The sequence below is a fragment of the Carlito syrichta genome, unplaced genomic scaffold (assembly GCF_000164805.1).
Source record: "Carlito syrichta isolate Samal-C Ts95f unplaced genomic scaffold, Tarsius_syrichta-2.0.1 Scaffold81549, whole genome shotgun sequence".
Lineage (NCBI taxonomy): Eukaryota > Metazoa > Chordata > Mammalia > Primates > Tarsiidae > Carlito > Carlito syrichta.
Window position 1 is genome coordinate 386,957 of NW_007025645.1, and position 24,955 is coordinate 411,911.

Sequence of the window (24,955 nt, forward strand, 5' to 3'; positions counted from 1 at the left end):
GCCAGAGCAGAACTGGTGTGACTGGGAAAGCAGGTGCTCTATCCAAGGACCATGCCTGGTCTGGGAAGTGGCAACTGGGCTGGAGAGCGAATCTGGAAGGACGCAGGAAGGAGAGGGACAGAGCCGGTCACCCAAGGGACAGGAGATGGCTGGACAGAGTGGAAAGGGAGGAGAGGAGGTGCGGTTCTGGAACTGCCTTGAAGATGGGCAGGGAGTCCCCAAGGAGGAACAGGAGATGGGGGCGGGGAAGCCGCAGAACCACCTCTGATCGCCGGGCCGGGGAGGCAGTACAGCCCAGGGACTGAGCACGGGGTCAGGCCGTGTATGGGCAGGGGAGAGAAAGCAAAGCGTGGAAAGTGGGGTATCGCCACCTATCTATCCCTCGAAAATGCCCTGTCGTCTTGATTGAACACTCCATTCCCCTGCAGAGATTTCTTTGCCACCTCTGGCCTAGATATTTATCATCAGCTATGACAGGTCCCGCAGTATCTGCGCGTCTGGAAGGTGCTGGGTGGCAAGTGTTAGATAACAGGCATGCTGCAGTCATCTGGGTGGCCAGAGACAGCACTGAGAGCCACTCCCAAGGAAAAGCCACCAACGGATCTAAGTCAGGTTCATTATCCCTGCGGCCTTCTCCATTCTCCTGTGTGTCAGAACCCCGCTGCCGAAGCCAACAGCAGGGACGAACAGCTTTTCTGGCAGAAGAAATGGTGAGGACAGAGAGAACTGGCAGGTGTGTCACTGGGTGTGTAAGAAACCGCACCCCTCAAAACAGCACACAGGTGCGGGCACAGCCTCTCAACCACAACCCCAGGGTCTGCATCCAGGTTCTTACTTCCTTGGGGGTCTTAGGCAAGTCACAATTTCTCTGGACCTCAGTTTTACCATCAGTAAGATGAGTGCAATACGCCCCCATGCTATTCCCGTAGGTCCAAATCAGAGAAGAGTTGAGTGCCCCTTCAAGGCAAGGAATGCCCTTTAAATAACACAGGTCCACAACCTCTGAATCTTGGCCACACTCAGCAGCAGCCGTGAGCACAGCGTAGTCTCCTCACCCAGCACGCTCTTTGGGATGGCTGTGGTCACATGAGTCCTTCCCGGCAGTGACAAGAAGCAGCATTGAACCATTTGGCCAAACAGGATGCATACGCCACTGGCGTCCAAACCTAGTTTTGACCACTCTCCCACAGTCATTCCCAGGCCGAGCGACCTCGCAAGGTCATCTGTTCGGCTTGGCCTGGCTGGACCTGATGTGTGTGTCTCCCCCTCCTGACATGTGCAAGTGGCTCACTGCCCTTGCCATCCTCACAGGATTATCAAACCATGCCCAGCAGAGTCCTCCTAGGGGCCAAAGGGAGAAGAGGGCCCCCTGCACTGCTTTGACTCTCGAGTCACGTATTGGGCTGGCAGTGGTTCCCAGTCCAGCTGCCCGATGGCACCACCTGAAACACTTTCACAGATGCTGATTTTTAGATCCTACCTTAGACACGCTGAAACCAAATCTCTGGAAGCTGAGCTTGTGCAAAAATGTTTCCCCATTCTCCTGGAGACCACCGGGCTAATGGATTCTTCGGCTAAAATTTGTTTAAAAGTTTGAAATCCAGCCGGGCTTGGTGGCTCAGCCTGTAATCCCGCGCCTTTGGGAGGCTGAGGTGAGTGGATTGCCTGAGCCCGCGGGTTCGAGACCCGCCTGGGCAGCGAGACTTCATCTCTACAATAAATCAAAAATCAGCCGGGTGTGGTAGTGCATGCCTGTAATTCCAGCTACTCAAAGGCTGAGGCGGAAGGATCGCCAGACCCCAGCAGGTGAGGGCTGCGGTGGCTGGGAGCGGCCACTGCACTCCAGTCTGGGTGACCGAGTGAGACTCCAACTCAAAAAAAAAAAAAAAAAGCTTGAAACCCTACATATATATTTTTTGAGTCAGAGCCTCATCACTCTGCCACCCAGGCTGAAGTGCAGTGGCATGATCACAGCTCACCACAGCCTCGACCACCTGGGCTCAGGCAATCTTTCTGCTGCAGCCTCCCGAGTAGCTGGAACTATAGGCATGCACCACTGTGCCTGGCTAATTTTTCATTTTTCATTTTTTTTGCAGAGATGGGGTCTTGCTTTGTTGTCCATACTAGTCTTGAACCCCTGGCCTCAAGCAATCCTCCTGCCTCAGTCTCCCAAAGTGCTGGGGTTACAGGCGTGAGACACCATGTCTACCCCCTTGTGGATACTTTATATTGTTTACATTTTTTAAAGTACCAGTTACTTTTGCTAAAAAGCAAAAATCATTTTTAAAAGGTGGTAAGACAAGTTCTGTCAACTGACAGGACAAGAAGCAAAGACACCCCAGCAGTAATGAGCACACCTGGTGCCAGGGACCAGGGTTCCTTGGACGAACACTGATTCCGGGGCTGGGCCATGGGGTCAGGGGGACAAGATGAGGCTGAAACTTCTTATATCAGAATTTATGGAAGTGCTTCCAAAAATGCTGGGATACAGAAGTCAACTTGAAGGGGCTTCCTCTGGCCAAATATGGAACTGAGGAACTCGTTCCCTACCCCCAAAATTAGAATATGAATTAGACTGCTGAAAAACAAAGGAGTCCATCAGTCCATCATGGCTACACATGGATATATAAAAATAAATGCAGGGGAAGGTGAGTGGGTGGACTGGTGTCAGAGAAAGGAGTGCTGGCTTGGAAAAGTGTCACTTGGTAATCATCACTGTAGATTGAAACAGGCTGGAATCAGCAATATTTGTCAATTTTGGGGAGAAAATATTTTCACGGTCTTACAGTACAGCTGTTAGCTGGAAGGGAAAGAAGAGTAATTGCTGTGGAGAAAGTGGACAACACCCTGGCCAGGTGTGCCAGTAGTAATTGATTTCCCCAGCTTCAAGCTCCCACGTCCTTACCCTTCCATGTCACTCTGAAACCCCTTTGCCAGCTGGCCACCAGGGATCTTAGGGGGTGCCGGTAAGGCTGGAGGAGGAAGGAGGGCCTCTTCTTCTGTTTCTTCATCTAGCCCTGCCCAGCAGCACTCTCCACAGCGGGAGGTGGGAGCCTCCAGCGAGTTTATCTTCTGCGTGGGGCAGGCAGCAGGGGTCCTGCGGCAGCCACAGTCACCCCTTGGGGGCCTCCCCACCTTGGGAAAATCCCCTCCGAGTTTCTAAGTTCCTTCCTCACCCTCTCTCACCTTGGCCCTAGGGGTGATCGCTGTTTTCTGCTAGGCTGTTTTCAGGCTCTTTTAACCCCTTTTAGTAGTTAAACCACTTTTTACACAGTTTGCATAACACAGGCAGTGGTCCAGCTGCCGGGAATGCAAAACCAAACCCAATGAGAGGAAACAGCTGATGAACCCATTTGAGCAGCACCTCTTAGAAGGAGGGACTGTGTTCTTCCAAAATGTCAATGTCACAGAGACAAAACTGTGGAGACAATCCAGATTAAAAGCAACCCAAGAGACGTGACAACTTAGCATAATACCTGACCTCGACTTGGTCCACTACCACGGAGGACGATGCCAAAAAGGACCCAAGAGGTCACTGGATGTGACGTGCCTTATCCATCCTCAGTGTACTGTGTGTGAGGACATCCTGAAGTTGTCAGACATGGCTTTCCTTTCAGTAAAGACCCCTGGAGTATGAGGGTAAAAGGTCACATGCATGTGGAAAGAGCATATTTGAGAACACAAATAACAAAGCAAATGGGACAGAGTGCTAACAGGTATATCAGGGAGAAGGGTCTTTGGCCTTACCTGTATAGTTATTCTTGCAACTTCTCTGTGGGTTTGAAATTATTTCCAAACATTAATATTTTTAAAAAGGCAACAGGATGCAGCTGTGGCCATCCCCGAAAGCACCTCAACCACCTGGGCTGCTCTGGAGCCAGGCACCTGTGGGTCTCAAAGCTCCCAGGTATGTCCAGCATGTAGACAGGGCGGGAACCACTGGTACTGCAAAGAGTTTGTTCCCTGTTTCAGACATGAGGGCAGCTCTCTTTTCTCTGAAGCAGCAGCACTGGGAGCAGCGTCTCTGGACGGTGCCAACTCCTCGTCTCAGTCACACGTGGGACACTGAGCCAGCCGGAGCTGGCGCTGCATGCCCTGGCTAGTGCTTCCCAGGCAAGGGGAAAGGCGTTTCCAGAATAACTGTGCCAGGAATGAACACAATTTACAGCTGGCAAGAGCTAGAAGGACTTCCCTGGCCCTGGCGCCACCTCCCCATGCCCATCTTTTCGGCTTCTTGCTAACATGGCGGGTCTGGGTCCAACTGGCAGCGTGCAGGAGGAAGCTGTGCTCTCACAGGCACAGAGTGGACTGAGATAGGAAGGTGTGTGGCACGGTCCTCTCAGGCACATCCAAGGAGTGGGCCACTGATGGGCACAAGTCCCTACTCCAGAGGCCCAGTGCCATCCTGCAACCAGGGTCACAGCTCCATTACTGCTTACCTCAGCTCCAACCTACGACAGGACAGTTGCAGGATGGTTATGTATTGCAACCTGGAACAGGGCTGAGAGGGGGGCAGTGAAAGGTCACATGTTTGCCCACAGGCAGAGATGAGGGGGTGGGTCAGTGGCAACATCGTCATAACCCCTGCAGCGCTCTGAGGTCGCGCACACTCTGGTGACTTCCACCTTGCGAACAGGAGTTAGTCTCTACCCACTCCTTTCCCATGTTATCTCCATTTTCAGGGAGACAGACATGCGTGATAAATGAGCATCCCAAAATGATGGGTCCGAAATGGAACATGCACAGATGTGATTCCAATGGCTCTCTCTCTGTGACTGTTTCCTGGTGACTGAGCCAGAGATCCCGGGGTTCATCCCCGAGTCCTCCCTTCTCCCTCCTCTTTGTCCCACATCCAATCTATCCATGATCTAATTCTGCCATTTCTTCCCTCCAGAGAGTCCCTGAGTCCACCCTCACCATCTCCAGCAGCGCCCTACTTCCGGCTCCCAAGCTCTCCCGAACTACTGCATGGCCCTGGCTGACAAAAGCCACGCCCCCTTCAGGCCACCCTCCCATAGCAGTCACTCGGGCTGTCCAAGACAGTCTGCTTGCATGGCCACCAGGTTCAAACCCTCTCACAGCTGCCTCGGCCTGCAAATCAGGCCTGACCTCCACCAGGTGTCCGGTGAGACCCCAGTGGCCCTGAGCTTTGCCACTTCTCTGATTTCTTCCCCAGTCTTGTCTTTTGAGCCCCACGCACCATGAGCTCCTGGCAGCTCCCTGCACCTCCAATCTCATCCCATGCCCCTGTGTACATCTTCCACAAAGCCTATGCAGCCTCCAGCATGAGGCAGCTCCTCCAGAAAGGTGCCCCAACTCTCCCTGCCCCTCCCTGGGGCTCCTACTCTTTTGTGACTTATCACTAGAGCACTGTATGAAACACATCTGCTCCTGTACCAGGACTCCAAACTCCCGAAAGACAGGGTCAGCTTCGCCACCGCACATCCAGTGTCTTGTGCACAGAAGATGCTCCGTATGGGCAGAATATACTGGAATGAAAAGGTCTGCAGTTTTCTGAATAACAGGGCCTTTAGAATCTGGCAACAATCATACAGAAAACACCTGCTGACCAGGATGAACTGCAGGTAGCACCAGCACAGAAAACACTCCCTGCTGCTCTGAAACTGAAATGTCCCCACATAATTAAAAACTGCATGTTGAGGGCTGATACAGAGTTTATTGAATTAGATTTTTCTATTTACAACTGAGATCACATCTATGTACTATTTTGCTTGTCTACATGGGTACATTAATTCTAACAAGTTTAAGAATTATATGAATGGGCTCATTCATATAAAACACACACACTCATACTAATTGTTTTAAAACAGTAGTGCATACATTATGCTCCTCCTATAAAGCCAGCTTTGATTAAAAACCACTAGTCTCAAAGATCAGTCTGATTTTGAAGATGAACCAAGACACACATTGTATGACTCTAGAATCTATTTTAGCCTTTTTGTACAGTTGCTATCTTATTGGACTACAGTATATATTTTTAAAAGGACGCCGATGAGGGGTACCATCTGGTGTTAACTTGAACCAGATAGGTGGCTTCCTCCCCCTCCCCACAAAAACCTTTGGCCAAGAGTTCTCCATTGTGAAGTCTGGAAGGACCTGGTGACCATCAGCATCAGTCCCATCACTGCCTGGAGGTACCAGAAGCAGGCCACGTCCTCCTGTAATTCTACCACACTACGGAACTCGCAGTTGGTTCTGGAATTAGAACATTTACCGTTGTACTCAAAAACTTAGGGGCACGAAGAGTCTGCTAGAACAAGAGGAAAGTAAGTCCCGGGCGGGTGGGGTGTAGGTGGGTACATGAAAGCCAAGCTGCTCTGTCCGACACCAGCGCATGTGCTTCACCTAACTGCACTCAGGGCCGACACCGCAGACCTGCTCAATTCACCTTCCTGTCAGAACGAGACTGAACGCTCCGGCTCGAGGCGTCCACTACGCATAGGTGCCGCCAGTGATGAGGAGCTCGTACGCAGGATCCCGACTCCTTCTGCATAGCACGATGCACGCACACAGCATGCCCAGCAGCTGCCAAGAGAAGACATGGTGGGGGGAGAAGGCTGAAGACTCTTTTATGGCAAGTGTGCATTTCTCTGCTGGCAATGGAGCTGTTCGAAGTTCAACAGCCTCAAATCATCAAAAAGGCCGTGACAACAGTGACAGACGGCACTTCTCATGGGCACGCGACTTTTTATGGAACTAAGTGCCAAGTTCCCGCTGCCCTACCTTGTGCCCAGTGTCACCCTGTGAGGCCTGGCTCTCTTCCTACCATCCCCCTATCCATGCTCAACTGAGAGCAGCATGTCCAAGAGAACATCCTGTATCTGCTCTGTCCAATATGGCAGCCACTAGCCTCATGTGGCCACTGCATGCTGGGAATGTCCCTGGTGTGACTAAGGAGGTGTGCTTTTTAAATGTAAGTTAATTTAGATATATGTGGCAAATAACTACCACACTGGGCAGCAAATGGCCAAGATGATGTGTATTGAATGGGGATCTTTGTGAGCATCTGGATTTTGGAGAAACAGGCTTTACAACAACCCACAAAATTCAATATGTGAATGACCCGATGGCGGAAAACTAACCCTGATGCCACAAGATGTAGTTTGAAGGTTTCTATTTCTTTCATTTACTATTTTTGAAATCCAGATTTGGGCCAATGGTATTACATACATATTACTTTTTAAAGGTCACTCTTCCTCCACCATTCTATTTGAGTAAGTCTTAATCCTTCTGTGGTAGCATACTGGAATAGTAATAAAGTCATGTCATGTTATTTTGGATGAGCAAGAGGATTAAGCCGGATTAAAGAGAAAATGATTCTAGAATTTTGGACCTACCTTGTCACAAAATATAAACAGTAACCAAAGGGCGAAATAAGAGTAAGTTAATTTGCTGGTCTAGCTTCTCACTGACAGTGAAAGGCCCCAGTTATTTGATTTTAAAAGGCAGAGCCCTCTGTGCATTATGGGGTCAATCTAATTTCAGCAAAATGAACCTGATCCATAAACAGGCACTCCAAGTTTGAAGGGGAAGATTAACTACTACTAAGACACACACATGATAATAAGGATGTCCTCAGTCTGAATTCTCCATGGAATAAAGCCACACACACCAATTTCTGCCCTCACAATCGCCTAGCTCCTACCCATTCAGGGGACACATCTGCTGCTCAGATCCATTAGCTTCATTACATCGCTATCTGCTGAGTGCTCACTAGTGCAAAGCACCTTAAAGACATTTAGGAAGTGGATATTGTTTAAAGTTTACTAAATATCTTAAGCCAATTCCAGACATGTTTAGTACCTAATTCCCAAAGAAATACATTTCTGTTCTCTGTACATCAAAACACTGTTAGAACAGCTATAAAATCAAACACAATTATGTTCCCAGGCAATGTTAAATTGAGCAATAAAAATGCTAAGCTCAGAAATTACTGACATGCTGGGGAGAAGCTCGCTCCCCAGCATTCCCTTCAAAGCTGGCTGGCTTCTGCTGGAGGAGTTGCATTCTCGAAATGAGGTCTTCAATAAGTACTTTTCTTGGGATTCCTTTAGTTCAATTAAGTCAATTTGCATTGATTTTTAAACAATTAAATAAGCTTGATAAAACCCTACTCATGCCTGGGAATGAGTCTGTTTACGAACATTAAGCTCTACACAATCACTTCTTATCCTCACCACTAAGTATTACAGGCCCGTTTCCAAAGCTTTGCTATACAGAAATTCTACTGATTATTGAAATTTTCCAACAATGGACTTGGAAATATTACACAGATTTTTTAGCTCCAGTATTATTTCTTGCAATGAAATGTTCCCCTGCAATACTCAAGCCAAGAGAACTAATCTTCATTTAGCCCAAATATAACGCCCAGCAGCTGCAAAAATGACAAGTGATTAAAAAACTGACTGCCAAAGTAAAATATTCTATGATATGCTATGTAGGTTGTGGTGTGAGAAACAGGCATTCTTATAGAAAAATAAGAATTCTTGCACATTAGAAACACCCTTCTCTGAGAAAAATTCAGAAATACTTATCAGAATCCATTTGTATATCTGACCTCTCAATTTCACAGCCTTAAATTTTTGCTATTAGTAGACTTTGAACATGCATCCAAAGGACACTCACTACTTGCATTTTTATAAAAGCAAGACTTACATCAATGCCCATTAATGTTGATTAAAGTATGTCCATAAAATGGAATACTATGCAGCCATACAATCTAAAAGGTAGAACTATATCCAAAACATAATTTGTTTTTAGGAAGGTAAAAAAGGTTACAAACCGTGATTCCACTTATATAACATTTGAAATGATAAAATTTCAGAAATGGAGGACAGATCACCAGTAGCCGGAGCCCAGGGGGAGGAAGTGATGCAGTTATACAAGGTGACAGGAGGGACCCTATAGTGCTAGAACCGTTGAGCATTTCGCTGTAGGGGTAGATACAGGGACCTACTCAGGTCATACAATGGTACGGGACTGAACACACACAGAAAAATGAGACATCTCAGTAAGACCGGTGGAAGTGTCAATGCCAATATGCTGTCCATGACATTATCACACTAGTTTGCAAATGTTGTCACTGAGCATACCAGGGATCTCTCTGTAGTATCTCTTACAATTGCATGGAAATCTGCAATTATCTCAATTAAAGCATACCAGGGATCTCTCTGTAGTATCTCTTACAATTGCATGGAAATCTGCAATTATCTCAATTAAAACAAAAGGCAAAATACAAAATGGCATCCTGTAAGCATCTATGCTTAAAATATCTATATGAGTGTGTTTATATGAGCACAAACTACTACTGGAAGGATACGGGGAAACTGACGGTACTGGCTGCTTTTACAGAGGGGGCTTTGAACTGGGGTCAAAACTCAGAGGGAGGCTTACCTCTGACCATATGAAAACAATTTTACCAAAGGACTATTTCAATTTTTTAAAAACGACCAAAAAGTTAACAAGATTGTTTTTCCCCAAGTTAAGAAAAAAAATCTGAGCCTCTCAAGAATTAGCTTCTTAGACTCTCTAGTTAGGATTTTTGGTTTTTGGGTTTTGAGTCGGGGGTCTCACTCTGTTGCCCTGGCTGGCATGCAATGGCACAATCACCACACCCTTGACCTGCTGGGCTCAGGAGATCCTTCTGCCTTTGCCTCCCAAGTAGCTGAAACTATAAGTGTGTACCACCATGCCTGACTAACTTTCTGAATTTTTTTTTGTAGAAATGAGGTCTCACTATGTTGCTAAGGCTGGTCTCAAACTCCTGGACTCAAGCAATCCTCTTGCCTCGGCCTCCCCAAGTGCTGGGCCTACAGCTACAGGTGTGAGCCAATCATATCCAGCGCGGTTAGGGTTTTTTTAAGCAAGCGTTATTTGGAATTTTTTAAAAGAGTATCAGGTCGGGCTTGGTGACTCAAGCCTGTAATCCCGAGCTTTGGGAGGCTGAGGTGAGTGGACTGCCTGAGCCCACGGGTTCGAGACCCGCCTGGGCAACTTGGCGAGACCGCATCTCTACAATAAATCAAAAAATCAGCCGGGCGTGGTAGTGCATGCCTGTAATTCTGGCTACTTGGAAGGCTGAGGTGGAAGGATCGCCGGAGCCCAGCAGGTTGAGGCTGCGGTGGCTGGGAGTGGCCACTGCACTCCAGTCTGGGCGACAGAGTGAGACTCCAACTCAAAAAAAAAGAATTATCAGAATTAAGCCACTCAATCTTAACCCAGACTGGCAATTCCTATTTTCCCACATTGTCTTTGCAGAGAGCCTTGTCCACAGCAGATACTTAAGAGTTTGACAAATCAAAACCTACATTTCTGTCAGTTATTATGACCACATCCTTTAAATATAAAATTCATAATTGATCACAGTTAATTTAAGGGCTGAAATTTCTTGCTTATTAATAAGGGGTATAGCAAAATTTTAAAAACCTCATTCTCTTATATTAAAAAATCCTGTTATAATAATCACCTAGTATTTTTCAAGTTTCTATTTCTTGATCATTTTGATCTTCCCCAAATCTAGATTATTTAATTATACTAGAGCAAGGGTTCCAAACATTTTCTTAAAAGGCCACACAGTAAATATTTTAGGCTTTGTAAACTAATACAAACATTGGTCCCTATTGTAACTACTCAACTCTGCATTTTATCCAACTGAGGTGTCAACTAATTGTCAAATTTCCAACAGAACTTGGGAATCTGGTCTTCTGAGAATCTTCATTATTAAGTGTGTGATTGGAGGCAGAGTACACATGAAGCCAGGGTTCAGGTTTCCGTTTCCTTGCTACCCCTAAATTCTGTGACAAAACGAAGAGGCAGGGTCTGAAGATCCCAAGTACCTGCTCCAGCTCTAAACGTCTGTATCAGAGTGAGGGTACAAACATGGACAGACGCTCACTGATCTTTCAGGTATCTCTGCCTTTGTTCAGGTGTTCCACACCCAGGATACCAAACTACATCAGATTTTGAGTACCAACAGCTTAAAAGATTTAGAGGTACTCTCAAAAAAGAAAAAAACCCCAAAAAATCAGAGAAAATTCTTTTTATTTCCAAAACCGTTAGGTTTTGGGTTTATAAAAGCTCTGAAGCCTTAAACTTTAACAGCCTTACTGAACTGAAAATATCACATCTTTATCAGCTATTACTCAAGTCAGAGTGATTTCAGTATAAAACACATGGCAGGCATACTGAAATTAAGAGACTACTTAAAATATTTATTAGCCCCCATTAAAAAATATTTAATAAAGAAATACCTAGCAGGCTAATAAGCTTAATTAGATGAGGGACACAGCTGAAGTAATGATTTTTATCAGTCTTCTATATACATGTTGCATATTTCATGATCACAAGCACCATACAGCTCCAAAGCTTTTTTGCTGCATGCTAATCTGCACAGCTTTATTACTGAACATAACATCATTAAGAATGCACAGATCAGAATTCCACTTGGGAAAAGAAACCTCCCTCATATTTCATTATTTTTAGCTAAATGAATGTGTTTGCATAGATAATCAAAATATGAATGATATCCCTGCTGATCACCAGATTACTGCTGTGCTGAGCCTCAAAGTAAATGCTTAGAAGGGCAAAGACCATCGCAAATAAAGAGCTAGGCTTTTTAATGAATTATTTCAGGGCTGTCTGAATACCAGCAAAGTAAACAATCACCCTTTTGTTATTTTATAAGGCATTTCCTATTAAATACACTAGCTTCTGTTCAAATACACAAAGAGCAGGCAATCCAAGCAACTTAAACTAGCAATTACATTGGTTTTTATCTAACAATTAAAAGTTATCTACACATTAGGAACTAAAAGAACACTGAGAACTAGACCTGATGCAAAGGATTTTCACTTCAAAGTAGTTCTTCTCGGTTGTATGACTCTAAGACCAACCCCTCACAGAAGTTGCAAGACATACTGGGTGTACCTGAGAAACCAGGACTGTGGACAGCTATGTGGGGTGGGACATGGCTGTTTTCCTTACTGACTTCTTGGCAGGTGGGGTGAGGGATGAGGGAGTGTGTTTTCTTTGGGGATGGGAGCTTGAGCAGATAAAGTTAGAGGCGATTAAGCAACCACCAGCTACTCTGCACACGCTAGACCGAACTAGTGCATAAACTCATACGACAGGAGGAGAGAAAGACTGTTTTCACTGGTAGTAGCTGGGAGAACAGGTCTCCTGAGCTACCAACGATGGTACAGCACACTTCCACATGTGCCAAGTGACATCACCGACTCCTTGATAATTGTCAGTCTAAAAACACTAAGTCCACAAATACCCAAGAAGCTAAAATCTCAGTTTTTAATGGAAGACCTTTTCTGTAAAGAAAGAGCATTCCTCCTTGCATTATAAGAGACTAGAATTGTACTACCAGTTTTTAATTTAGTTACATGAAATATATAAAACCCCCAGGGAGAGAAAAACAACTGGAAGGAGAAACAGTACACAAAAAGACTGAAATAAAGCTTTCCACTTTCAAACTGAAATATAGCAGCAGAAATTTTAAAAATTCTGTGCAGTTCTTATTAAAATACTTTTCAACAATACACTATGACAACAGTCTGTTTATATCTGAACAGGTCACTCACTAATCAAGACACAGAGTGCCCTCCCATCTGGCCCCTCCCATCCAGAACTCCTGTTCTTTAACCTACTCTAGGTCTAAGTGTAGAAATAAGAAATGGAAAATGCGGGAAGCTGGCAGCCAGTGCCTCAGTCACTTCCAAAAGACCTGTGCACATGACCACTCACTACCCTTAGTGAATAAACATTCAGAGCTGGCCCTGAGAATCAGCTCCCCCTGGGAATAGCTCCTTGGCCAGCTGCACTTACCTGAATTGCTGCGAATGCCAGCGCTGCCCAGATTACATGCATCATGATTTCCTGCAGCTTCTTCACAACAAGGGCCTCGCACCCCTGTAACAGACAGTCATCCTCATTGGGAGTCTTTTCAAAAGGGAAAGTTGCAGAGTCACAGATTTCTACTCATTGACAGAAACGAAAATTACAGAAACCAAGAGAGGAAAAAAGTGTCATGACTAGAGCAATTTACTGACATGTAATTAAAGCAAAAGACAGTGCACTTTACATTAACTTACAGTAAAACAAAATGGCATTGGAGATAAGCAAAAGAGGACAGAAAAGAACTCCCAGGGAGTGATAGAACACAGTGAAAAGCAGGCAATCAGACTAGACTCAGGTTGTGGCCAAGAGGCTCACCTCGGCGTAGAGGTCGGAGGGGTGGGCCAGACTGCCATTACAGTTGCTGGCAGTCTCTCTACAGCAGCTCAGAGGGACACTCTGGTTTTTTGTTTCTTTGAACCAATCTGTGTTTTCCCAGTCTGAGTAGTTGTGAATTCCACAGCAATGCAGCTAGAGGAGGAAAACACAGCTATTACTCTTGAGGTGAACATTAGAATTCCATGCACTGTTCGAGAAGGAACCCCCCCAAAACCAGAATTATCTTTTGGAGAGTGGGCACCTTGTAGTATGCTCAGAATTTGCTCCTCCAGATCAGTCAACCGAAGTTTTCATCTGGAAGTTTTGAGAAGGTTGTATCATGATTTGTGGAAGAAATGTTCCTAGCTGTGGCAAAAAACCGGTTGTGACTGGTTCTTCCACCTTGACAATGTACTTGCCGGCACGATACCAAGTGTTCAGCAGCTTTTGACCAAAAACGGTATGACCCCTGTGCTCCACCCTCCCTCTTTACCCTGTCTCACCCCAAGTGAGTCTTTGTTGGTCTCCCCAGATGAAAAAAGTCCTCAAAGAGAAATGTTTTGCCGATATGCAAGAGGAAAACAGAAACACTCAAAGACATCAAAATTGTTGAGTTCAAAAACTTTTGAGCAGTGGAGAAAGTATCTCGATAGGTGTACTGCATCAAACGGAGAGTACTTTGAATGTGACTGAAGTTTAAATATATAAGAATACGTAGCTGGGCTCGGTGGCTCAGCCTGTAATCCCGCGCCTTTGGGAGGCTGAGGTGAGTGGATTGCCTGAGCCCGCGGGTTCGAGACCTGCCTGGGAAAGCGAGACCTCATCTCTACAATAAATTTAAAAAAAAAATTAGCCGGGCATGGTAGTGCACGCCTATAATTCCGGCTACTTGGAAGGCTGTGGTGGAAGGATCGCCGGAGCCCAGCAGGTCGAGGCTGCGGTGGCCGGGAGCAGCCACTGCACTCCAGTCTGGGCGACAGAGTGAGACTCAACTCAAAAGAAAAAAAGAATACGTAATTTTTTATAAATAAATTCTACGTTTTTGTCGGTTCCCCCTCATAGAACTTGAAAATCAGCCACTCTAAGACCAGTGATGTCCAATGGAACTTTCTGCAGCAATGGAAAGTCTACTGTCCAGTGGAGTAGCCACTAAAACACAAGAAGCTTCTGAGCACTTAAAACCGTGGCTCATGTGACTAAAGAACTGAACTTTTAATATTAATTTAAACAGTCGGACATGGTTAGTGACTTTGGAACCTGTACAGGAAAAGCACACCGCCTATCAGGGATAGTTTATAGTAAGGAAAATCTTCCTATCTTACATGTTAAATACCTTGTTCCAAGTTGATTTTTTCCAGTGATGAAGTTTTTAAAATGTTTTGTATGAAATGTCTGGGACTGGCTTTAAGATAATTAAGCAAAAAAATATGTAGGGGTAATAAAACAAGACTGACAAAAAAGTTTTGTTTCTGAGGGGGGTTATGGGTACAAAAACTTATGAACCTAGTCTCTACCTTCATATATGTTTAAATGGTCCATTTTTAAGTTTCAACCAATTTTTAACAGTTTGTTGCCGTCTCAAACCTTGTTTCCTCAAGGTGTATATAGCTCCCACTGCCCCTAGATCAATCTGGACACCCACCCTTCTCTTCCATCATTACCCCTCTGGCTGAGTACTACGGCTGGGGGGAGGTACATAGGGTAGGGAAGAGGGAGTCAGATGATAAAAAAGAAGTTTCAGTTGCTGCTTTGCCGACTAGGGAGTGAAGGACAATCTTTTCAAGGGTGAGGGGTGGGGAGAAACATGGGGCCCATCAGGAGGACAGCAGTGGTGTAACAGTGCATGGCTGCTTCTCGCAGGAAGAGCAGTAGGTTGAATGTGACCCAAGAGTGTCTGGCTCTCAAAAGCCCACTTGCTCAAGAAAGCTCACCTGTCTCTGTACATAATCAATAGCTCGGCTGGCAGCATCAGGGTTGGTTCCATTGTAGGTCTTATACACTTTCTGAATGCTGCGATCAACCTCATTTTCCACCTGAATCAAAACAAAGAATTCAGTCCCTCAAACATACAAGTAAAAGTAACATTAGTCAAGGCTCCAGCTAAAATACCTAAATGGTGTGTTTACAAGTTGCTAGATCTCTATGAATTTCTCATTAAGAAAAAAGTTGTCTCCCTTCTTGTCTTCATATAGTGACAGGTAAAAATTCAGACATATTGTATCACACGAATTAAAGCAATTACGAGAAGACTGTGTGCAAGATGGCAGGCTAATGACGCATCCAAACGGGGAGAGAGACTGGGTCTCGGGTCAGATGTCCTGAACTATACATGGGCGCCTTCTTTCTTCAAAGCAGCTTTCAGTGTGGTCTCAGAAGACCTACTTGTTTCCCCTCCCTAAGGAGGTAGCAATAAAACAACTGTGAAGCCCCTGTAAGATATTTTAGGAAATATGCCAATATTATTTCCATTTTCCTTATTCAGTGTTTAGAGCGGGGCTCAATGTGCAAAGGTAATTAGCAGGTTAAAAAAAAAAATCAGTCCTTGAAAGTGACACTTTACGAAAAAGCTGCTGTTCTGTGGATGTCAAAGAGGAGACAGGAAACACGCTTCATAACTTACTGCTGCCAGTTATTGAAGTGGCAAGCAAGCATCATGTAACAATGTTTGCTTGCACTGAGTTCTCCTTCCCACTCTGAGATGATTGTACCTATTTGGTAATTACGACAGTGATATGCTAAGACTAGAAACTGATAACCAGATCACAGGTAGGGGCATGATCCATTACGCTTTGGGGGGCATAGTTGTACCTTACATATCAATGGTTTGAATATTAACTTGGTGTATTATGCCTCTGACTTAAAACCATTAAGTTACAATGAGAATGAGATTCTAAAATATACCCAAATTAATTCATTTAAAGCAGCCTGTTTAGCCTTAAATGGTACTATAGGTAGAATGCAAAATCAGGCAATCAGAAAGGAAAGGGGGAAGAAAAGAGAGAAGAACTAAAAAGAGGGAAGGGGCAAGGAGGGAGTGTTGACAAGGCTGCCATTGTGTTCCATGCCGGCAGGACCCTGTTCCTCAGGACAGGATGGAAGGCAAGACTACAACTCACATCTTTCTCTATAGCCAAGACCAAGGCATTTTTTAAAGAGGTAATGAGGCTGGGCCCAGAAGTTCAAGATCAGCCTGGGCAACATAGCAAGACCTCGTCTCTATAATAAATCAAAAAATTAGCCAAGCATGGTGGCATACCCCTGTAGTCCTAGCTACTCAGGAGGCTGAGGTAGAAGGATCAACTGAGACCAGAAGGTAGAGGCTGTAGTGAGCTGTGATCATGCCATTGCATCTAGCCTGGGCAACACAGTGAGACCCTAACTCAAAATAAATAAACAAATAAAGAGGCAATGAGAAATGAAATTCTCAAATAATTGAGTTCTTCTAAAGCAGAAATCAGAAAATGTACATTTTCCTCTCGTACAGGGAAGCTGTGGTCTGAGGAAATTTGAACAAACTTCTCAGCTGATTGATTGTTCATCTGCAGCTATAAATACCTATAATCAAGAACAACAGAATTAACCCTCAGCTATATTACAAGAGACTAGAAGACTTGATATGTAAACAATTGCTAACTAGGTATTTAAAGCACGGGCTAAATAAATAAGGCAAAAGAAAATGCTGACTCCGATAAAATGAATTTGTTCTATTTCACTTGAAAAACTTAAACCAACTTTTAAAGCATTGTGTGAATTACAGTAGATAACATACCTTTGCTCTGTAAACGTATCCCAAAACTACCACCACAACTTCCGTGACAAAAACCAAGAGTAGGATGATGACAAACTGTAAGGAAACAGTGTCACACATTAAATGCAAGTGGAAGAATAACTCTGAACACACTCTTGTTAAAAAACAGTCACCAGCGGTAAGCGCCAGAAGTTTCAGACAATTGGGGTAAATCTGTTCCAATTATAAGCACCAAGGAGACTGTGGCGCTTCGGCCTGAGAAGAGAGCAGCACATATATCAGCCCTCCTGCACAACCTTCCCCACGCCACCGGGGAAGCGCCAACTCACCGTGGCAAGTCCACAGCGACTCTCTCGGATGGTAGCACAGCAGCCGATGAGCCCGATGATGAAAAGCAGGGCTCCCACGGCGATGATCACCACGGCAGGGATGAGCGTGTACACGTCTTCAAAGAAGTGGTCGTAGTCGTCGTAAGTGATAAAGACATAGGCCCCCACATAGCATAAGATGCCAGCTGCCCCCTGTGGAAAACAAGGTCAGAGCCCCGGTTTCCAAGCTCTGCTGGTAAAAAACATTCTGCTATTGCTCAGTGTGCTACAATTTAATGAGTTCCCATCACTTTTAAATGCATTTGTAGAATTTTTTCAGTAAAGCTAAAAAGTCTTCCAAACTTCACCTACTTCTCAATAATTGATGGCTTAGCTTGAACCAAGAAACCGTGACTCAAAGACATAACACAGATGACAACACATCCCCTCACACTCCTAAAGACTTATGTGTAACTCAACTACACATCCCATACATAGCAGTAGGATGCTGGGGGTCTTTTGCTCACTGTAGCTACGCTCAACAAATGGGGACATTAGGTACAAGTGGCAGAGCTAGGATCTGGACTCAGGTAAACCGACTCCAGAATCTGCACTTCTAATCTCGATCCACTCCCTTGGGGAAAGAAAATATGACAGCCAATAAGCATGACACTATGTCCAAAAACTCTGCTTTCCTAGCGACTGTGAAATGGCAACGCCACAGGCTCAGTCACTAAGAACATTAAAAGCCCTCTGATCTGCTTCTGTTTTAGAATGGCGCTTCACAAACTTTAATGTGACCAGGAATCACCTAAGGATCCTAATTAAACTGCAGACCCATTCAGCAGGTCTGAGGGCCTGAGAGTCTGCATTTTTAACAAGTTCCCAGATGATGCTGGTGGAGCGGTTCCTAGGGTGCACTTTGAGTAACACGAAGGAAGTCAGTGCAGAAGCCAAGCAGCAAGAATGCGTGACCCAGCTGCCACTCAGGCACTGGCTCCCACCACAGAGCTGTGCACACCTTCCCCTCCATCCCTGTCAACTTCGTGGTCACTGGGTACTAGCTCTATGCCAATGCCACCTGCTTATATGCAACTGAGCAAATACGGTGTGAGCCTAATGTTTGAAAACATTTGGTCTAATGAGTTATCATTTGTACAGCGCTTTGAGACTTTCTCAGAAAAAGAATGATTTCACCATTCTTTAAAATTGAACATATAAATCATCTTCAAACTAGAAAACAAGTCTCCACAACGATACAGGAAATATCATTAACGTCTCTGAACCTGCGAGCTCAGTTCATTTCTTAAGTCTCTGGAATCCAGTAAGCCTGGGAATGTCAGTGCAGGCCATTAGCAACACCATCAGATCAAGAAAAAGACTCTGTGATGTGTGATAACATGGATTTTTTTTTTCTTTTTTTTGAGTTGGAGTCTCACTCTGTCGCCCAGACTGGAGTGCAGTGGCCGCTCCCGGCCACCGCAGCAGCCTCGCCTGCTGGGCTCCGGCGATCCTTCCACCTCAGCCTTTCGAGTAGCCAGAGTTACAGGCATGCGCTACCATGCCCGGCTGATTTTTTGATTTATTTTAGAGATGAGGCGCCGCCCAGGCGGGTCTCGAACCCGCAGGCTCAGGCAATCCACTCACCTCAGCCTCCTAAAGGCGTGGGATTATAGGCTGAGCCACCGAGCCCGGCTGGATTTTTTTTCTTTAATGAGGAGACAACTCGAATAATGAAGGTAATTTTAAAAGACATACTGTCTGCAAACTCTCCTTCTTGGCTTCCGGGAGGCCCCTGCTGTTTCCTACGTCCCTGAGGCTCATTTTCTCATGCTCTCCTTGGGGTCTTCCTTGAGCTCCAGAGGTCCACCTTCCAGCCTTGCCTCGCCCCCTGCTCTGGGCTCTCCATGGGCTTCACCAGCCCTCGTGCTCCTGGCCCAAGTCATCCTCAGACCCACACGTCTCCAGCAAGGCCACAGACACTGCATCCTCAGCCTCCTCAAACTGCCTTCCGGCCCACCCATTTCCTCCTCCCTTCCATTCCCAGCATGGCACAGGTGCCAGACATCCAATTTTTCTGGTCCAATGCCTGAGGGCTACCCTCGACTCCTTCCTTGTCCCTTGTCTCTACCCCATCAATCCCCAAACTCCTCCAAGTTGCCTTCCGAAGCGTGCCTCTGACACGCTACTTCTCCCACCTCTCCTCGCCGCTGTGGTGCTGCTATCTGCACTTGGGCCTTAAACTGTTCACTTTAACTCTTACTTGATTCTCCCTGCCCCTCAGTCCATTCTTTATGTTACCAGGATTGTTTGTTAAAAAATGCAAACCAGCCGGGCTCGGTGGCTCAGCCTGTAATCCCGTGCCTTTGGGAGGCTGAGGTGAGTGGATTGCCTGAGCCCGCGGGTTCGAGACCCGCCTGGGCAGCAAGACCTCATCTCTACAATAAATCAAAAAATCAGCCGGGCGTGGTGGCGCATGCCTGTAATTCCGGCTACTTGGAAGGCTGAGGCGGAAGGATCACCGGAGCCCAGCAGGTCGAGGCTGCGGTGGCCGGGAGCGGCCACTGCACTCCAGTCTGGGCGACAGAGTGAGACTCCAACTCAAAAAAAAAAAAAAGCAAACCAGATCAAGCCATAGCCTTGCTTAGAAGCAGGAAGAGACCAAGGAACCAGGCTGCTCTTCTTGCTTTTGGGTCTAGAAGGGCTGTGCCCACCCTTCCTCTCACTCTTCACCCCTGATGTTCTTTCTGGAACGCTCTCTCCATCTGCCCGGGGACTCATGTCGCTCAGCAGGATGCAGCTTAAATGTTGCCTCTTCCTTCTGGAAGCCATTTCTGACCATCTCAGGTTAGACCAGGTGCCCTTGGTCCACATACACATCACTCCATGCACAGCTCGAGTAGAACATTTATTACAACTGCTGCAATTACAGCCATGCCCATCAACACACCTTGAGGACACACATTGTACCCATCTGTCTTTCAGCCTGTGGTACCACCCATTACCCAGAACAGTGCTTGGCACAGAGCAGGTTAACAGCTAAAACCAAGCGACCCTGCTGAGGACACCCACCTGACCCCTCTCCTGAAATCACCTCCCATCTCTAGTATATGCTCTGTATTGTATCTGCTTTGTTTCTCTTCAGTTCAATGTTTATATTAAAAAATTTGGCAACTTGACCCAGCTCACTGAGCTCTGCTGGCCACCACATCTGGCCATGCTTGCTTGTAAGCAGCACTCTAGCATAAACACAAATATAGCATGTAGCAATCATGCCTTCCCAAAGGCCCTCAGAGTTCACTACCATGTTTGCTTTTGGGGCACAGTCTTGTGGAATAAAGTTGAGCACAGGAGAGGAAGAGCAGAAACAGCTTAATTTTAATTTGGGTGCATTTATTACAAAAGTAAGTGGACTACTGGATAAAACTCTTGCCAAATACACCTTCCCCTGACCACAGCTGTATGTTATCTATTCACACATTTGCTAAAGTAAACAGTAGCAGTCCTCAAGCTAAATTAGAAGCAACCTTAAATATGGACTAATCGTAATTCCTAGTTTGTTTTCACTAGTCATATCTCTGTCCTTCAGAGCGGTGTAGCTTTTCTTACTCCAAAAGGCAATTAAAAGGCTCGAATTACAACGTATTCCACTTTTGACCTTCTAGTAAATCAAATTTTAGCTTACATAAATTTGAAAACAAAATAAAACTGGAAAACATTTACTTGACGATTAGTCTGAGGCATAGGGCACTGCAGAAAGACTTGCATTCTAGATAGAAAATGATGTTTTCAATCTCGAGGACACGAACTTAGGGCTGCTTGGAACCCAGTCAAGCACACAGCCTCCCCACCCCCAGGCACTCATCGGAAACAGAGGCTGCAGGAAGGCAGAAACAAATCACACTCCAGACCTGCACAGCCGAGATGAGGCCGGGAGGGGGCCTATCTATAACGCTGCCACCTCAGTCTGGTAGACCCCAGGGCAGTCTCCTTTCCCAGGCTGCAGGCCAGTCACCATCCAATTCTCACAGCGAGAGGATGACAGGATGGATCTACACACACCCAAGGAGAAAGGTCATTGATTGCTGATGGGAGATTGTATTCATCAAACTACCTGTAAATAGAGGCTGTGTTTCCTAAGTGGAAAAACAACTTCAAACTTGTCTTCTTTTAATAAAAATCTATATATAGGGCTTATATCTTGAGTTGTATAAAACTTTTTTCTTTTTTGGAGTCAGGTTCTTACCTGTTGCCTATGCTGGAGTGCAGTGCCACAATCACAGCTCACCGCAGCCTTGAACTCCTGGGCTCAGGCGATTCTCCTGCCTCAGTCTCCTGTAGTTGGAACTATAGGTGCACTACCTACCACGCCCGATTCACCTAATTGGTTTTTATTTTTTATAGAGACAAGGTCACGCTATGTTGCATAGGCTGGTCTCAAACTCCTGGGCTCAAGTGATCCTCCCAGCTTGGTCTCCCAAAGTGCTGGGATTACAGGCATGAGCCACTGCACCCAGCCTTAACTTGTATAATAAACAATTTATGATATGACATCAGTTACTTTGAAGATACAGAGTAGGTGTCCTATAACAGCTGAAGACCTAAAAACAACGATAAGCAACTGCTTTGATGACACCCAACCAACAGTATGAAAAGTCCACAAAGAGCAGGAGCAACAAGTCTGCACGGTAAACAGGGGAGAGGTTATAAGTCCTGCAAGCAGGGCCTTTGTAGTCACTTCAGTCTTTAACATAGAAGTTGTGGCTATCAGAAAAGCAAATGGAAGGTGAGCTGACTTAAATTCTTCTTCTGAAGGGCCATGATGGGATTGGATGGATCAAAGGGTCTGGACTTTGCCAACCCAGCAGCTGCAGGGGGGGGAGGTGCAGAGAAGGGAGACAAATGTGGAACTTGGAGCAGCTGAACAGCTTTAGTCACTGCTGAGAAAATCTGAGCCCATAGGAGGATTTGTGCCAGGACAGTATACTAAAAATATCCATCCTTTTCACAAAGAAATGAAAGGGAATTTAGGGGACAGGCTGAGGTCTGAAACTACAGAAAAAAAAAGGATTTTTAAAGCCATTCTTCTTTATCTTTTAATAAGCTGATGCTCTAAATTAACTCACAGAATTTTAAAAGTCTGTGCTCTTCTATGACACCAAGCTGTTCCCTAAAAAAATATAAAGTTATCTTGGTCTAAAATTTTGGAAATGAGTCCCGAAAGTATATTTCATTTTAGCCTTCTACTCTTCTTCCACATAAGTGCAAATGTGAAATCTCTTAAAGTAAGAAACTTCATTCTCATCTGAGATTCCTTTTTCCATAGTTTAGAAACTAGCTTTTGGGGAGTACTTTTTAAATGCTCTATGACAGAAACAGATGAGTGGATGAAATACTAAAACCCACAAAACTACTAAATTCTTTCATTTTCATCAGCTACAGTGTAAGCTGCCGTTGGAATGTGGCAATATTAAAAATGAAATGGTTGCAAGCAGGGAGATAAAGCACATCTGCTGCCAAAAGTGTATCTACGTTGAAATCTAGAAATGTGATGGTAAAAGTATCCCACAGAATGTCCAGATGAAGACAGAGTGAAGAGGCAGTGTATATGGTAGATACAGGTGACCACTCATGTCTACAATGGGCACGACGCATGTGGACTTCACCCAGCTAAAAGCACAGCAACTGGCAAGCCCTTGCTTGCCTGTTTGAACTGCTTCTTTGGAGGGACTACTGCCTCAAAAAATCAATTGGTAGCCGGGCTCGGTGGCTCAGCCTGTAATCCCGCGCCTTTGGGAGGCTGAGGTGAGTGGATTGCCTGAGCCCGCAGGTTCGAGACCCGCCTGGGCAGCGAGACCTCATCTCTACAATAAATCAAAAAATCAGCCGGGCATGGTAGCGCATGTCTGTAATTCCGGCTACTCGGAAGGCTAAGGCGGAAGGATCACCGGAGCCCAGCAGGCAAGGCTGCAGTGGCCGCGGCCACTGCACTCCAGTCTGGGCGACCGAGTGAGACTCCAACTCAAAAAAAAAAAAAAAAAAATCAATTGATAAAAAAGTGACTGGCGCGCTGGGGAAAAGAAAAAAATAGTCAAGAAAAGATACTGGGCAACAACCACTGTGTGCTCTAGACCAGGGCCAATCCCCAGGCCATGGAGGAACTGAGACACACGGTGGGAGGCAAGCAAGCAAATCTTCATCTGTATTTATAGCTGCTCCCATCACTCACATTACCGCCTGAACTCTGCCTCCTGTCAGATCACAAACCTTGTTGTAAACTGCACATGCCAGGGATCTGGGTTGTGTGCTCCTTATGAGAATCTAAAGACTAATGATCTGAGATGGAGCTGAGGCGGTGATGCTAGCACTGGGGAGTGGCTGCAAATACAGATTAACATTAGCAGTGAGGTTTGACTGCACAGAGACCATAATAAATCAACTGCTTGCAGACTCATATAAAAACCTTATCAGTGAGTGGCAAGTATGTTGATATACTTCAATTATACAGTTGCATCTGGTGGCAGGATTTACGTCAGAGTCCAATAATTATTTTAAACCATGTGTGGCCTACCACCCATTATTTTATTTACCACTTTCATCTGTGCCTCTTTTTTTTGGTGGTGAGTTGCATAATTATCATTATATATTACAATGTAATAATAATAGAAATAAAGTGCACAATAAATGTTAAGTGCTTGAATCATCCCGAAACCATCCTTCCCTCCTCCCCCCATCCATGGAAAAACTGTCTTTCACAAAGCCGGTCCCTGATGTCAAAAAGGTTGGAGACCATTGCTCTAGATATCATAAGAAAGATGCGTTTAAGAGCAGAGGTAGGAAAAAAATCGGCCAACATCCATCTTATTGCACACATCTTTTAACTTTTATTCTAGAATCTGCTATACAGTCATATGTTTTTAATCAACCTCATTCTCTCCTGTGAAGAATCAATGGTAGTTCCATACAGTGCATTGCTGAAATGCCCCCAAACTCTACCCTTATGCCATTCCATGTTTTAAAAGTCACCTTAAATCTTTTAGCATTCTACTTACCATGATAATATTCTCTAGTCCAACTAGGTTTTGTTTCAACTCCAATCTGACAAATAGCTCATGTCATAAACACAACTACCTACTCCTTTCCAAGTCCACTGTCTACATATATCATTTACTTCCCACCAACGGTCAAGTAAAAAAGGACCATTCCAAAGACTTCACAGCTTCTTTCAGAAATGAAAGTTACTCTTACCAACAATTTCTGAAGTTATTAAAATAAAATTTTTGGCTGGGCGTGGTGGCTCATGCCTATAATCCCAGCACTTTGGGAGGCCAAACCAGGGAGGATTGCTAGAGCCCAAGAGTGAACCATCAGCCTGAACAACATAGCAAGACCTCATCACTATAAAAAATAAATAAAATTAGTTGGGTGTGGTGGCACATGCCTGTAGTCCCAGCTACTTGGAAGGCTGAGGCAGGATTGCCTGAGCCAGGAGTGTGAGGCTGTGATAAGCCACAATTGTGCCACTGCACTCTAACCTGGGTGACAGAGACTCCCAACTCAAAAAACATAAAATAATAATAATATTTTCTACCTAATAAATTGACCAATAAGACAGCTAGGCAGTATTCAAAGATGTGTGAGGGCAGAGAGAGAAAGGCCT

At 45.3% G+C, this 24,955-nt stretch overlaps 1 protein-coding gene across 1 annotated transcript in view; it reads right to left on the reverse strand.

Annotated features, from left to right (window-relative positions):
- Positions 1-5,657: 5,657 nt before the first annotated feature.
- Positions 5,658-24,955, reverse strand: part of TSPAN3 (tetraspanin 3) — a 28,457-nt gene continuing 9,159 nt past the window's right edge. Inside the window, exons 5-10 of the mRNA XM_008055409.2 lie at positions 17,317-17,508; positions 17,009-17,083; positions 15,171-15,272; positions 13,240-13,392; positions 12,853-12,936; positions 5,658-6,546 (exon numbers count right to left, since the gene is read on the reverse strand). Of these exons, the coding sequence (XP_008053600.2) occupies positions 6,454-6,546; positions 12,853-12,936; positions 13,240-13,392; positions 15,171-15,272; positions 17,009-17,083; positions 17,317-17,508 (699 nt within the window). The 3' untranslated portion in view covers positions 5,658-6,453. The remainder of the gene's footprint in view (positions 6,547-12,852; positions 12,937-13,239; positions 13,393-15,170; positions 15,273-17,008; positions 17,084-17,316; positions 17,509-24,955) is intronic.